General features: G+C 56.1%; 1 protein-coding gene across 1 annotated transcript in view; it reads left to right on the forward strand.

Moving 5' to 3' along the window:
• Nucleotides 1-16,158, forward strand: part of LOC139240440 (pleckstrin homology-like domain family B member 3) — a 75,199-nt gene that overhangs the window by 9,122 nt on the left and 49,919 nt on the right. The window contains exons 3-6 of the mRNA XM_070868966.1: nucleotides 397-534; nucleotides 8,536-8,664; nucleotides 11,997-12,152; nucleotides 13,619-13,729. Coding sequence (XP_070725067.1) covers nucleotides 397-534; nucleotides 8,536-8,664; nucleotides 11,997-12,152; nucleotides 13,619-13,729 — 534 coding nt within the window. The remainder of the gene's footprint in view (nucleotides 1-396; nucleotides 535-8,535; nucleotides 8,665-11,996; nucleotides 12,153-13,618; nucleotides 13,730-16,158) is intronic.

The raw sequence follows: 16,158 nt of genomic DNA on the forward strand, positions 1-16,158 counted from the left end.
TAAGATCACCTCTCATTCTTCTGAGATCCAATGAGTATAGACCCAACCTGCTCAATCTTTCTTCATAAGACAACCCCTTCATCTCAGGAATCAACCGAGTGAACCTTCTCTGAACTGCCTCCAATGCAAATATATCCCTCCTTAAATACGGAGACCAGAACTGTACGCAGTACTCCAGGTGTGGCCTCACCAGTAACCCGTACAGTTGTAGCAGGACTTCTCTGCTTTTATACTCTATCCTCCTTGCAATAAATTTAGAATTGTACCCTTTAGTTTACATTGGCTCATCTCATTTGTCCTACCAAAATGTATCACTGTGCAGTCTTTGGGCCAGTACTGAGCTGTACCCACAAGCTATGGAGGCCTTCCTCAGTTTGACCAACTTTGTCCCATCAGTTGGAGATAGAACTCGCTCTGGTCCAGGGGGAACTAAAGGCTGAACGAGAGCAGCTGGAGAGGGATCATCGGACAGCAGACAAGCTTCACACCCACATTGCAGGCTTGAGCAACGCCCTCAAGGCCGAGAAGGATAAGGTAGGAATGCAGTACCTGCCCTGGGAGTGTTTGATGGGACAGTGTCGAGGGAGCTTTACTCTGTATCTAACCCCGTGCTGTACCTGTACCTGCCCTGGGAGTGTTTGATGGGACAGTGTAGAGGGAGCTTTACTCTGTATCTAACCCCGTGCTGTACCTGTACCTGCCCTGGGAGTGTTTGATGGGACAGTGTAGAGGGAGCTTTACTCTGTATCTAACCCCCCTGTACCTGCCCTGGGAGTGTTTGATGGGACAGTGTAGAGGGAGCTTTACTCTGTATCTAACCCCCCTGTACCTGCCCTGGGAGTGTTTGATGGGACAGTGTAGAGGGAGCTTTACTCTGTATCTAACCCTCTGTACCTGCCCTGGGAGTGTTTGATGGGACAGTGTAGAGGGAGCTTTTCTCTGTATCTAACCCTCTGTACCTGCCCTGGGAGTGTTTGATGGGACAGTGTAGAGGGAGCTTTTCTCTGTATCTAACCCCGTGCTGTACCTGCCCTGGGAGTGTTTGATGGGACAGTGTAGAGGGAGCTTTACTCTGTATCTAACCCCGTGCTGTACCTGCCCTGGGAGTGTTTGATGGGATAGTGCAGAGGGAGCTTTACTCTGTATCTAACCCCGTGCTGTACATGTACCTGCACTGGGAATGTTTGATGGGACAGTGTAGAGAGAGCTTTACTCTGTATCTAACCCCGTGCTGTACCTGCCCTGGGAGTATTTGATGGGACAGTGTAGAGGGAGCTTTACTCTGTATCGAACCCCGTGCTATACCTGCCCTGGGAGTGTTTGATGGGACAGTGTAGAGGGAGCTTTACTCTGTATCTAACCCCGTGCTATAACTGCCCTGGGAGTGTTTGATGGGACAGTGTAGAGGGAGCTTTACTCTGTATCTAACCCCCTGTACCTGCCCTGGGAGTGTTTGATGGGACAGTGTAGAGGGAGCTTTACTCTGTATCTAACCCCGTGCTGTATCTGTACCTGCCCTGGGAGTATTTGATGGGACAGTGTAGAGGGAGCTTTACTCTGTATCTAACCCCGTGCTATACCTGCCCTTTATTCAATGCGTTTATCCCACAGTGAATGTTGGTTTATCGACTTTATTGCAATCTGTGTGTTTATGCCAAGTTTGTGGTCAGGGACGGTCATACAGTGCCATCTGGTGGCATGTAGAGGTACTGGCGCACTGACATCTGGTGGCAGGCCTTAGCATTGCAATTGGACTGTGACAATGCATCGCCAAAGGTGGATTATTATGGTCTGTTCTGGTATAAATTGCTCCTCCGCATCCATATCCTTCAAAAATGGCTGCTACATAAGTAGGAGAGTAGAAAATTGTTAATTGTGCTGCTAACCTGTTTGCTAACTGCCTCGTTCTACTGCCCAGTCTGCTCCTGATAAACTGGAGGAGGCCCATTCAGCCCCTCGGGCCTGTGACACAGGAACAGGAGGAGGCCCATTCAGCCCCTCGAGCCTGTTACACAGGAACAGGAGGAGGCCCATTCAGCCCCTCGAGCCTGTTACACAGGAACAGGAGGAGGCCCATTCAGCCCCTCGAGCCTGTTACACAGGAACAGGAGGAGGCCCATTCAGCCCCTCGAGCCTATTACACAGGAACAGGAGGAGGCCCATTCAGCCCCTCGAGCCTGTTACACAGGAACAGGAGGGGACCCATTCAGCCCCTCGAGCCTGTTACACAGGAACAGGAGAAGGCCCATTCAGCCCCTCGAGCCTGTTACACAGGAACAGGAGGAGGCCCATTCAGCCCCTCGAGCCTGTTACACAGGAACAGGAGGAGGCCCATTCAGCCCCTCGAGCCTGTTACACAGGAACAGGAGGAGGCCCATTCAGCCCCTCGAGCCTGTTACACAGGAACAGGAGGAGGCCCATTCAGCCCCTCGAGTCTGTTACACAGGAACAGGAGGAGGCCCATTCAGTCCCTCAAGCCTGTTACACAGGAACAGGAGGAGGCCCATTCAGCCTCTCGGGCCTGTTACACAGGAACAGGAGGAGGCCCATTCAGCCCCTCGAGCCTGTTACACAGGAACAGGAGGAGGCCCATTCAGTCCCTTGAGCATGTTACACAGGAACAGGAGGAGGCCCATTCAGCCCCTCGAGCCTATTACACAGGAACAGGAGGAGGCCCATTCAGCCCCTTGAGTCTCTTACACAGGAACAGGAGGAGGCCCATTCAGCCCCTCGAGCCTGTTACACAGGAACAGGAGGAGGCCCATTCAGCCCCTCGAGCCTGTTACACAGGAACAGGAGGAGGCCCATTCAGCCCCTCGAGCCTGTTACACAGGAACAGGAGGAGGCCCATTCAGTCCCTTGAGCATGTTACACAGGAACAGGAGGAGGCCCATTCAGCCCCTCGAGCCTATTACACAGAAACAGGAGGAGGCCCATTCAGCCCCTCGAGCCTGTTACACAGGAACAGGAGAAGGCCCATTCAGCCCCTCGAGCCTGTTACACAGGAACAGGAGGAGGCCCATTCAGCCCCTCGAGCCTATTACACAGGAACAGGAGGAGGCCCATTCAGCCCCTCGAGTCTCTTACACAGGAACAGGAGGAGGCCCATTCAGCCCCTCGAGCCTGTTACACAGGAACAGGAGGAGGCCCATTCAGCCCCTCGAGCCTGTTACACAGGAACAGGAGGAGGCCCATTCAGCCCCTCGAGCCTGTTACACAGGAACAGGAGGAGGCCCATTCAGTCCCTTGAGCATGTTACACAGGAACAGGAGGAGGCCCATTCAGCCCCTCGAGCCTATTACACAGAAACAGGAGGAGGCCCATTCAGCCCCTCGAGCCTGTTACACAGGAACAGGAGAAGGCCCATTCAGCCCCTCGAGCCTGTTACACAGGAACAGGAGGAGGCCCATTCAGCCCCTCGAGCCTGTTACACAGGAACAGGAGGAGGCCCATTCAGCCCCTCGAGCCTATTACACAGGAACAGGAGGAGGCCCATTCAGCCCCTCGAGCCTGTTACACAGGAACAGGAGGGGACCCATTCAGCCCCTCGAGCCTGTTACACAGGAACAGGAGAAGGCCCATTCAGCCCCTCGAGCCTGTTACACAGGAACAGGAGGAGGCCCATTCAGCCCCTCGAGCCTGTTACACAGGAACAGGAGGAGGCCCATTCAGCCCCTCGAGCCTGTTACACAGGAACAGGAGGAGGCCCATTCAGCCCCTCGAGCCTGGTACACAGGAACAGGAGGAGGCCCATTCAGCCCCTCGAGTCTGTTACACAGGAACAGGAGGAGGCCCATTCAGTCCCTCAAGCCTGTTACACAGGAACAGGAGGAGGCCCATTCAGCCTCTCGGGCCTGTTACACAGGAACAGGAGGAGGCCCATTCAGCCCCTCGAGCCTGTTACACAGGAACAGGAGGAGGCCCATTCAGTCCCTTGAGCATGTTACACAGGAACAGGAGGAGGCCCATTCAGCCCCTCGAGCCTATTACACAGGAACAGGAGGAGGCCCATTCAGCCCCTTGAGTCTCTTACACAGGAACAGGAGGAGGCCCATTCAGCCCCTCGAGCCTGTTACACAGGAACAGGAGGAGGCCCATTCAGCCCCTCGAGCCTGTTACACAGGAACAGGAGGAGGCCCATTCAGCCCCTCGAGCCTGTTACACAGGAACAGGAGGAGGCCCATTCAGTCCCTTGAGCATGTTACACAGGAACAGGAGGAGGCCCATTCAGCCCCTCGAGCCTATTACACAGAAACAGGAGGAGGCCCATTCAGCCCCTCGAGCCTGTTACACAGGAACAGGAGAAGGCCCATTCAGCCCCTCGAGCCTGTTACACAGGAACAGGAGGAGGCCCATTCAGCCCCTCGAGCCTATTACACAGGAACAGGAGGAGGCCCATTCAGCCCCTCGAGTCTCTTACACAGGAACAGGAGGAGGCCCATTCAGCCCCTCGAGCCTGTTACACAGGAACAGGAGGAGGCCCATTCAGCCCCTCGAGCCTGTTACACAGGAACAGGAGGAGGCCCATTCAGCCCCTCGAGCCTGTTACACAGGAACAGGAGGAGGCCCATTCAGTCCCTTGAGCATGTTACACAGGAACAGGAGGAGGCCCATTCAGCCCCTCGAGCCTATTACACAGAAACAGGAGGAGGCCCATTCAGCCCCTCGAGCCTGTTACACAGGAACAGGAGAAGGCCCATTCAGCCCCTCGAGCCTGTTACACAGGAACAGGAGGAGGCCCATTCAGCCCCTTGAGCCTGTTACACAGGAACAGGAGGAGGCCCATTCAGCCCCTCGAGCCTGTTACACAGGAACAGGAGGAGGCCCATTCAGCCCCTCGAGCCTGTTACTCAGGAACAGGAGGAGGCCCATTCAGCCCCTCGAGCCTGTTACACAGGAACAGGAGGAGGCCCATTCAGCCCCTCGAGCCTGTTACCATAGGAACAGGAGGAGGCCCATTCAGTCCCTCGAGCCTGTTACACAGGAACAGGAGGAGGCCCATTTAGTCCCTTGAGCCTGTTACACAGAAACAGGAGGAGGCCCATTCAGTCCCTCGAGTCTGTTACACAGGAACAGGAGGAGGCCCATTCAGCCCCTCGAGCCTGTTACACAGGAACAGGAGGAGGCCCATTCAGCCCCTCGAGCCTGTTACCATAGGAACAGGAGGAGGCCCATTCAGCCCCTCGAGCCTGTTACACAGCAACAGGAGGAGGCCCATTCAGCCCCTCGAGCCTGTTACCATAGGAACAGGAGGAGGCCCATTCAGCCCCTCGAGCCTGTTACACAGGAACAGGAGGAGGCCCATTCAGTCCCTCGAGCCCGTTACACAGGAACAGGAGGAGACCCATTCAGCCCCTCGAGCCTGTTACACAGGAACAGGAGGAGGCCCATTCAGCCCCTCAAGCCTGTTACACAGGAACAGGAGGAGGCCCATTCAGCCCCTCGAGCCTGTTACCATAGGAACAGGAGGAGGCCCATTCAGCCCCTCGAGCCTGTTACACAGGAACAGGAGGAGGCCCATTCAGCCCCTCGAGCCTGCTCCGCCATTGAATCATGTCGTGGCTGATCTGTGACCTAACCCCACCTACCCGCCTTGGTTGCGTGACCCTTAATACCCTTACCCAACACTAATCTATCAACCTCAGTGTTGAAAGCTCCAATTGCCCCCCCGGCCTCGACAGCTTTTTGGGGGAGAGAGTTCCTGATTCCCGCTGCCCTTTGTGTGAAGAAGTGTTTCCTGACATCGCCCCCTGAACGGCCTGGCTCTAATTTGAAGGTGACGCCCCCCTTGTTCTGGACTGCCCCCCACCCGAGGGAACAGTTTCTCTCCCGATCTCCCCGATCCAATCCTTCAATTGTCCCAAACCCCTCGATCAGATCGTCGCTTAATCGTCTAAACTCGCGGGATCACAGGCCCAGTCTGTGCGACCGGTCCTCGGGATTTAACCCTTTCACCCCCGGGGTATCATTGTGGTGAACCTGCATCGCTCCCCCTCCCAGGCCGGTATATCCTTCATGAGGGACGGAGGCCAGGACCGAGCGTGGTTACAGTAGGGTCAACACAGAGCTCTGTACAGCTGTAACACCACTGCCGGCCCCTTTGTATTCCAACAGGTAGATGCTGAGGGGAGCGGGCAGGTCGGAGGGCCTCCTCGTGGGGCCTGCTCCTGGGCCCTGGCCAAGGTGGGGCCATTAAACTGGTCCAGGCAGCGGGTGGTCGAGGGCGTCGTTCAGCCCCGACTGCCTGCCTCTCTTCCGCGGTTACATCCGAGCCGGGGTGTCCCTGGTGTAGGGGCTGGAGGAGGTTACAGAGATAGGGAGGGGTGTAGGGGCTGGAGGGGGGGTTACAGAGATAGGGAGGGGTGTAGGGGCTGCAGGAGGTTACAGAGATAGGGAGGGGTGTAGGGGCTGGAGGGGGGGTTACAGAGATAGGGAGGGGTGTAGGGGCTGCAGGAGGTTACAGAGATAGGGAGGGGTGTAGGGGCTGGAGGAGGTTACAGAGATAGGGAGGGGTGTAGGGGCTGGAGGAGGTTACAGAGATAGGGAGGGGTGTAGGGGCTGGAGGAGGTTACAGACATAGGGAGGGGTGTAGGGTTTGGAGGAGGTTACAGAGATAGGGAGGGGTGTAGGGGCTGCAGGAGGTTACAGAGAAAGGGAGGGGTGTGGGGGCTGCAGGAGGTTACAGAGATAGGGAGGGGTGTAGGGGCTGGAGGAGGTTACAGAGATAGGGAGGGGTGTAGGGTTTGGAGGAGGTTACAGAGATAGGGAGGGGTGTAGGGGCTGGAGGAGGTTACAGAGATAGGGAGGGGTGTAGGGGCTGGAGGAGGTTACAGAGATAGGGAGGGGTGTAGGGGCTGCAGGAGGTTACAGAGATAGGGAGGGGTGTAGGGGCTGGAGGAGGTTACAGAGATAGGGAGGGGTGTAGGGGCTGGAGGAGGTTACAGAGATAGGGAGGGGCGAGGCCCATGGAGGAATTTGAAAGCAAGGATGAGAAGTTTGAAATCAAGGCGTTGCTAAACTGGGAGCAAACTAAGTTGGCGAGCACAGGGGGTGATGGGTGAGCAGGACTCGGTGCGAGTTAGGACACGGGTCAGTGAGCACAGGGGGTGATGGGTGAGTGGGACTCGGTGCGAGTTAGGACACGAGGGCAGTGAGCACAGTGGGTGATGGGTGAGCGGGACTCAGTGCGAGTTAGGACACGGGGCAGCGAGCACAGGGGGTGATGGGTGAGCGAGACTCGGTGCGAGTTAGGACACGGGGCAGTGAGCACAGGGGGTAATGGCTGAGCGGGACTCGGTGCGAGTTAGGACAAGGGGTCAGTGAGCACAGGGGGTGATGGCTGAGCGGGACTCGGTGCGAGTTAGGACACGGGGTCAGTGAGCACAGGGGGGTGATGGGTGAGCGGGACTCGGTGCGAGTTAGGACAAGGGGTCAGTGAGCACAGGGGATGATGGGTGAGCGGGACTCGGTGCGAGTTAGGACACGGGGTCAGTGAGCACAGGGGGGTGATGGGTGAGCGGGACTGGATGTGAGTTAGGACACGGGGTCAGTGAGCACAGGGGGTGATGGGTGCACGTGACTCGGTTCGAGTTAGGACACGGGGTCAGTGAGCACAGGGGGTGATGGGTGAGTGGGACTTGGTGCGAGTTAGGACACGGGGCAGTGAGCACAGGGGGTGATGGGTGAGCGGGACTCGGTGCGAGTTAGGACACGGGGTCAGTGAGCACAGGGGGTGATGGGTGAGTGGGACTGGGTGTGAGTTAGGACACGGGTCAGTGAGCACAGGGGGTGATGGGTGAGTGGGACTCGGTGCGAGTTAGGACACAGGGCAGTGAGCACAGGGGGTGATGGGTGAGCGGGACTGGGTGTGAGTTAGGACACGGGGTCAGTGAGCACAGGGGGGTGATGGGTGCACGTGACTCGGTTCGAGTTAGGACACGGGGTCAGTGAGCACAGGGGGTGATGGGTGAGCGGGACTCGGTGCGAGTTAGGACACGGGGGCAGCCAAGTTTTGGATCACCTCCAGTTTACGTTGGGTAGAATGTGGGAGGCCAGCCCGGAGTGCGTTGGAATGGTCAAATCTGGAGGTAACGGAGGCAGGGATGAAGGTTTCAGCAGCTGAGGCAAGGGGTGGAGACAGGCGATGTTACTGAGGTTTAGATAGGTGTTTTTTTGCAGAGCATTTTGGGTTGTTAAACAATGGTCAAGCCATGTTTCAGCTATCATGGAGCAGTTCGCGAGCTGAGGTTTTGGCAGAAAATGAGACGGATAAAACGAGACCTCTTTCACCCGGGTTTGGTTGGGAGTGCGATGCAGGTGACCAGGTGAACTTTCACCTTTACCCCCTGGGCCCCTAGGGTGGGGGACGGGGGATGGGGAGCGGGGGTCAGGTGGCGAGTAGCGGAGGGGGTGGTTAAAGGGGCAGCCCGCTGACCGTCGCGGGGCCGCGAAGGTGAATGCTCAACAGCGGTCAAGCCGGTTTTATTTATTTCTCCCCACAAAACCACTCCCCCCCCCACCCCCCCCGCCCGACAGGAAAAGGCCAAGGTGGAACGCGAGCGCGGGAGGCTGGAGATGGCGTGGAAACATCTCACCACGTCCCGCCAACAGTTCGCTGATCAGCCGGAATCCTCGAATCGGCAGCTGAGGGAACGACTGCAAGAGGTGAGCGCGTTTCTAGTTTGCAAACCCTTCCCCCACCCGCCCCGGCCTATTTCACGGGCACGTCCTGTGATTTGTACCGCACAGGAAGAGGCCATTGGGCCCCCACCGCTCCGTGCCGGGGTTTATGTCCCACCGCTCCGTGCCGGGGTTTATGTCCCACCGCTCCGTGCCGGGGTTTATGTCCCACCGCTCCGTGCCGGGGTTTATGGCCCACCGCTCCGTGCCGGGGTTTATGTCCCACCGCTCCGTGCCGGGGTTTATGTCCCACCGCTCCGTGCCGGGGTTTATGTCCCACCGCTCCGTGCCGGGGTTTATGTCCCACCGCTCCGTGCCGGGGTTTATGTCCCCCCGCTCCGTGCCGGGGTTTATGTCCCACCGCTCCGTGCCGGGGTTTATGTCCCCCCGCTCCGTGCCGGGGTTTATGTCCCACCGCTCCGTGCCGGGGTTTATGTTCCACCGCTCCGTGCCGGGGTTTATGTCCCAGCGCTCCGTGCCGGGGTTTATGTTCCACCGCTCCGTGCCGGGGTTTATGTCCCACCGCTCCGTGCCGGGGTTTATGTCCCACACCAGCCCCCTCCCTCCCCTCTCCATCTCACCCCATCACCATATCCTTCTATTCCTTTCTCCCTCATGTCTTTATCCAGCTTCCCCCTTAAATGTATCTCTGCTCCTCGCCTCGACCCCTCCCTGTGGGAGCGAGTCCCACATTCTCACCCCTCTCTGGGTAAAGAAGTTTCTCCTGAATTCCCCATTGGATTTATTAGTGACTGTCGTATATTGATGGCCCCTAGTTCTGGTCTCCTCCACAAGTGGAAACATCTTCTCTACGTCTACCCTATCGAACCCTTTCATAATCTACACACCTCCATCAGCTCACCCCCCCCAAGCCTTCTCTGTTCTAGAGTAAAGGGACCCAGCCTTTCCTGGTAGTTATAACCTCTCAGTTCTGGTATCATCCTCGTAAGTCTTCTCTGCACCCTCTCCAGTGCCTCTATCTCATTTTTTGTAATATAGAGACCAGAACTGTGCACAGTGCTCCAAGTGTGGTCTAACCGAGGTATATGGAGACCAGAACTGTGTACAGTGCTCCAAGTGTGATCTAATCCAGGTATATGGAGACCAGAACTGTGCACCATGCTCCAAGTGTGGTCTAACCCAGGTATATGGAGACCAGAACTGTGCACAGTGCTCCAAGTGTGGTCTAACCCAGGTATATGGAGACCAGAACTGTGCACAGTGCTCCAAGTGTGGTCTAACCAAGGTATATGGAGACCAGAACTGTGTACAGTGCTCCAAGTGTGATCTAATCCAGGTATATGGAGACCAGAACTGTACACAGTGCTCCAAGTGTGGGCTAACCCAGGTATATGGAGACCAGAACTGTGCACAGTGCTCCAAGTGTGGTCTAACCAAGGTATATGGAGACTAGAACTGTACACAGTGCTCCAAGTGTGGTCTAACCCAGGTATATGGAGACCAGAACTGTGCACGGTGCTCCAAGTGTAGTCTAACCCAGGTATATGGAGACCAGAACTGTGCACGGTGCTCCAAGTGTGGTCTAACCCAGGTATATGGAGACCAGAACTGTGCACGGTGCTCCAAGTGTGGTCTAACCAAGGTATATGGAGACCAGAACTGTGCACAGTGCTCCAAGTGTGGTCTAACCAAGGTATATGGAGACCAGAACTGTGCACAGTGCTCCAAGTGTGGTCTAACCCAGGTATATGGAGACCAGAACTGTGCACAGTGCTCCAAGTGTGGTCTAACCCAGGTATATGGAGACTAGAACTGTACACAGTGCTCCACGTGTGGTCTAACCCAGGTATATGGAGACCAGAACTGTACACGGTGCTCCAAGTGTGGTCTAACCCAGGTATATGGAGACTAGAACTGTACACAGTGCTCCAAGTGTGGTCTAACCCAGGTATATGGAGACTAGAACTGCACACAGTGCTCCAAGTGTGGTCTAACCCAGGTATATGGAGACCAGAACTGTGCACAGTGCTCCAAGTGTGGTCTAACCCAGGTATATGGAGACTAGAACTGTACACAGTGCTCCAAGTGTGGTCTAACCCAGGTATATGGAGACCAGAACTGTACACAGTGCTCCAAGTGTGGTCTAACCCAGGTATATGGAGACCAGAACTGTACACAGTGCTCCAAGTGTGGTCCAACCCAGGTATATGGAGACCAGAACTGTGCACAGTGCTCCAAGTGTGGTCTAACCAAGGTATATGGAGACTAGAACTGTACACAGTGCTCCAAGTGTGGTCTAACCCAGGTATATGGAGACTAGAACTGTACACAGTGCTCCAAGTGTGGTCTAACCCAGGTATATGGAGACCAGAACTGTACACAGTGCTCCAAGTGTGGTCTAACCCAGGTATATGGAGACGGGAACTGTGCACAGTGCTCCAAGTGTGGTCTAACCCAGGTATATGGAGACTAGAACTGTACACAGTGCTCCAAGTGTGGTCTAACCCAGGTATATGGAGACCAGAACTGTACACAGTGCTCCAAGTGTGGTCCAACCCAGGTATATGGAGACCAGAACTGTACACAGTGCTCCAAGTGTGGTCTAACCCAGGTATATGGAGACCAGAACTGTGCACAGTGCTCCAAGTGTGGTCTAACCCAGGTATATGGAGACTAGAACTGTACACAGTGCTCCAAGTGTGGTCTAACCCAGGTATATGGAGACCAGAACTGTACACAGTGCTCCAAGTGTGGTCTAACCCAGGTATATGGAGACCAGAACTGTGCACGGTGCTCCAAGTGTGGTCTAACCCAGGTATATGGAGACTAGAACTGTACACAGTGCTCCAAGTGTGGTCTAACCCAGGTATATGGAGACGGGAACTGTGCACAGTGCTCCAAGTGTGGTCTAACCCAGGTATATGGAGACTAGAACTGTACACAGTGCTCCAAGTGTGGTCTAACCCAGGTATATGGAGACCAGAACTGTACACAGTGCTCCAAGTGTGGTCCAACCCAGGTATATGGAGACCAGAACTGTACACAGTGCTCCAAGTGTGGTCTAACCCAGGTATATGGAGACCAGAACTGTGCACAGTGCTCCAAGTGTGGTCTAACCCAGGTATATGGAGACCAGAACTGTGCACGGTGCTCCAAGTGTGGTCTAACCCAGGTATATGGAGACCAGAACTGTGCACGGTGCTCCAAGTGTGGTCTAACCCAGGTATATGGAGACCAGAACTGTGCACGGTGCTCCAAGTGTGGTCTATCGAGGCGAACAGGACCTCAGTGTTTTTTTGAAGTGGATTCCTCGAGGGGGGGTTAACCGTTTGCTGCCTTGGGCCCTTTCTCCGCAGGAGTCAGAGGCTCTGGAGGTGGCAGTGAAGACCTTCGAGGACCTGGAGTTTCAGTCGCTGGAGAAGGAGAGCAGGCTGGAAGAGGAGAGGGAGACACAGAGCAGGCAGCTCAAGGAACAGTTGGCTCAATGCCGGCAACAAGCCGTCAACAGGAAGGTATTGAACAACCTGGTGCAACTGATTGTGAGCACAAGGCATACCGCTTCCTCGGTTCAAGACAACAGAAGTGATGAGGTTACACTCAGCCTTTACAAATTACTGGGTAGGCCCCAGCTTGGAGTATTGTGTCCAATTCTGGGCCCTGCACTTTAGGAAGAAACATAGAAACATAGAAAGTAGGTGCAGGAGTAGGCCATTCGGCCCTTCGAGCCTGCACCGCCATTCAATAAGATCATGGCTGATCATTCCCTCAGTACCCCACTCCTGCTTTCTCTCCATACCCCTTGATCCCTTTAGCCGTAAGGGCCACATCTAACTCCCTCTTGAATATATCAAACGAACTGGCCTCAACAACTCTCTGTGGTAGAGAATTCCACAGGTTAACAACTCTCTGGGTGAAGAAGTTTCTCCTCCTCTCGGTCCTAAATGGCTTACCCCTTATCCTTAGACTGTGACCCCTGGTTCTGGACTTCCCCAATATCGGGAACATCCTTCCTGCATCTAAACTGTCCCGTCCCGTCAGAATTTTATATGTTTCCATGAGATCCCCTCTCATCCTTCTAAATTCCAGTGAATACAGGCCCAGTCGATCCAGTCTTTCTTCATATGTCAGTCCAGCCATCCCGGGAATCAGTCTGGTGAACCTTCGCTGCACTCCCTCAATAGCAAGAACGTCCTTCCTCAGGTTAGGAGACCAAAACTGTACACAATATTCCAAGTGAGGCCTCACCAAGGCCCTGTACAACTGCAGTAAGACCTCCCTGCTCCTATACTCAAATCCCCTCACTATGAAAGCCAACATACCATTTGCCTTCTTCACCGCCTGCTGGACCTGCATGCCAACCTTCAATGACTGATGTACCATGACACCCAGGTCTCGTTGCACCTCCCCTTTTCCTGATCTGTCACCATTCAGATAATATTCTGCCTTCCTGTTTTTGCCACCAAAGTGGATAACCTCACATTTATCCACATTATACTGCATTTGCCATGCATTTGCCCCACTCACCTAACCTGTCCAAGTCACCCTGCAGCCTCTTAGCGTCCTCCTCACAGCTCACACCGCCACCCAGCTTAGTGTCATCTGCAAACTTGGAGATATTACACTCAATTCCTTCATCTAAATCGTTAATGTATATTGTAAATAGCTGGGGTCCCAGCACTGAGCCCTGCGTGGATGTGAAGGCCTTAGAGAGGGTACGGAAGGGGATTGACCAGAATGGTCCCGGGGGATGTGGGACTTCAGTGATGTGGAGAGACTGGAGAAGCTGGGGTTGTTCTCCTCGGAGCAGAGAAGATAGGACGAGGGAGTCACAGTCTAAACATTCGAGCCAGGGCTTTCTGCAGTGAAATGAGGAAACACTTCTAAACACAAAAGGTGACCGAGGTTTGGAACTCTCTTCTGCAAATGGCAATCGTTGCCAGAGCACCCGTGACTGCAGTGTGTTCTTTTCGAGTTTCAGGAGCGGGTGAGGAGGCTCGAGGAGCAGATCGTACAGATTAAGGAGCAGGCCAAGAGCGGGAGTGAACGCCTGGCTGAGAGCTGCAACGAAGTGCTCAAGGCCCACGGCAAGGTGAGATGACCCCTGACCCCTGACCCCTCCCCACATCCTGACCCTCCCAGCGTGACCTCCTTCCAAACGCCCTTCCCCATAGCTCAGTGGGATCATAGGAATTAGGGAGCAGGAGTCGGCCATTCGGCCCCTCGAGCCTGCTCCGCCATTCAATGAGATCACGGCTGATCTCCGACCTCAACTCCACTTTCCCGCCTGGTCCCTTGATTCCTGACTGCGGCGCTCCCTCAGTACTGCCCCTCCGACAGTGCGGCGTTCCCTCAGTACTGCCCCTCCGACAGTGCGGCGCTCCCTCAGTACTGCCCCTCCGACAGTGCGGCGCTCCCTCAGTACTGCCCCTCCGACAGTGCGGCGCTCCCTCAGTACTGCCCCTCCGACAGTGCGGCGCTCCCTCAGTACTGCCCCTCCGACAGTGCGGTACTCCCTCAGTACTGCCCCTCCGACAGTGCGGCGCTCCCTCAGTATCGCCCCTCCGACAGTGCGGCGCTCCCTCAGTACTGCCCCTCCGACAGTGCGGCGCTCCTTCAGTACTGCCCCTCCGACAGTACGGTGCTCCCTCAGTACTGCCCCTCCGACAGTGCGGCGCTCCCTCAGTACTGCCCCTCCGACAGTGCGGCGCTCCCTCAGTATCGCCCCTCCGACAGTGTGGTACTCCCTCAGTACTGTCCCTCCGACAGTGTGGTACGGTGCTCCCTCAGTACTGCCCCTCCAACAGTGTGGTACTCCCTCAGTATCGCCCCTCCGACAGTGCGGCACTCCCTCAGTACTGCCCCTCCGACAGTGTGGTACTCCCTCAGTACTGCCCCTCCGACAGTGTGGTACTCCCTCAGTACTGCCCCTCCGACAGTGTGGTACTCCCTCAGTACTGCCCCTCTGACAGTGGGGCGCTCCCTCAGTTCTGCCCCTCCGACAACACAGTGTGGTACTCCCTCAGTACTGCCCCTCTGACAGTGTGGCGCTCCCCCAGTACTGCCCCTCCAACAGTGTGGTACTCCCTCAGTACTGCCCCTCCGACAGTGCGGCGCTCCCTCAGTACTGCTCCTCTGACAGTGGGGCGCTCCCTCAGTTCTGCCCCTCCGACAACACAGTGTGGCGCTCCCTCAGTACTGCCCCTCTGACAGTGGGGCGCTCCCTCAGTACTGCCCCTCTGACAGTGTGGCGCTCCCCCAGTACTGCCCCTCCGACAGTGCGGCGCTCCCCCAGTACTGCCCCTCCGACAGTGCGGCACTCCCCCAGTACCGCCCCTCCGACAGTGCGGCACTCCCCCAGTACCGCCCCTCCGACAGTGCGGCGCTCCCCCAGTACTGCCCCTCCGACAGTGCGGCACTCCCCCAGTACCGCCCCTCCGACAGTGCGGCGCTCCCTCAGTACTGCCCCTCCGACAGTGCGGCGCTCCCTCAGTACTGCCCCTCCGACAGTGCGGCACTCCCTCAGTACTACACTGGGATTGTGAACCTAGATTATTTATTTGGTACTCAAGTGCCTGAATTCGAACAAAGGCGACACGAGGATAAACCTTTTTACGCAGCGAGTGGTTAGGATCGGGGACGCGCTGCCCGAGAGGGCGATGGAGGCTGACTCAATCGTGGCTTTCAAAAGGGAGTTGGGTAAGTCCCTGAAGGAGAGAGATTTGCCGGGCTCCGGAGAAAGGGCGGTGGGGAGTGGGATTGGCTCAGGTTCTCCTGCAGAGAGCCGGCACGGGTTCGAGGGGCCGAATGGCTTTCTGTGCCCCACGAATTTACTCTGATTGAAACCCTTCATAATTTTAAACAGCTCGATCAAGTCTCCTTGCCCCGCTCTGATCCAATGTTTTTCTAATCCAGGCGGCAGAAATGAGCTTCAATTTGGAGAAGTTAAAATTGGCAGAAGCAGGTTCCCGAACGTTGCCTGCCACAACAGAGGTACACGGAGCGGGGTCGATCTCTGTAACCCCCTCCAGCCCCGACACCCGTCCCTATCTCTGTAACCCCCTCCAGCCCCTACACCCCTCCCTATCTCTGTAACCTCCTCCAGCCCCTACACCCCTCCCTATCTCTGTAACCTCCTCCAGCCCCGACACCCCTCCCTATCTCTGTAACCCCCTCCAGTCCCTACACCCCTCCCTATCTCTGTAACATCCTCCAGCCCCTACACCCCTTCCAATCTCTGTAACCCCCTCCAGCCCCTACACCCCTCCCTATCTCTGTAACCTCCTCCAGCCCCTACACCCCTCCCTATCTCTGTAACCTCCTCCAGTCCCTACACCCCTCCCTATCTCTGTAACCTCCTCCAGTCCCTACACCCCTCGCTATCTCTGTAAACTCCTCCAGCCCCTACACCCCTCCCTATCTCTGTAACCTTCTCCAGCCCCGACACCCCTCCCTATCTCTGTAACCTCCTCCAGCCCCTACACCCCTCCCTATCTCTGTAACCTCCTCCAGCCCCGACAC

This window comes from Pristiophorus japonicus, chromosome 31 (assembly GCF_044704955.1).
Source record: "Pristiophorus japonicus isolate sPriJap1 chromosome 31, sPriJap1.hap1, whole genome shotgun sequence".
In the NCBI taxonomy this organism is placed as follows: Eukaryota; Metazoa; Chordata; class Chondrichthyes; family Pristiophoridae; genus Pristiophorus; species Pristiophorus japonicus.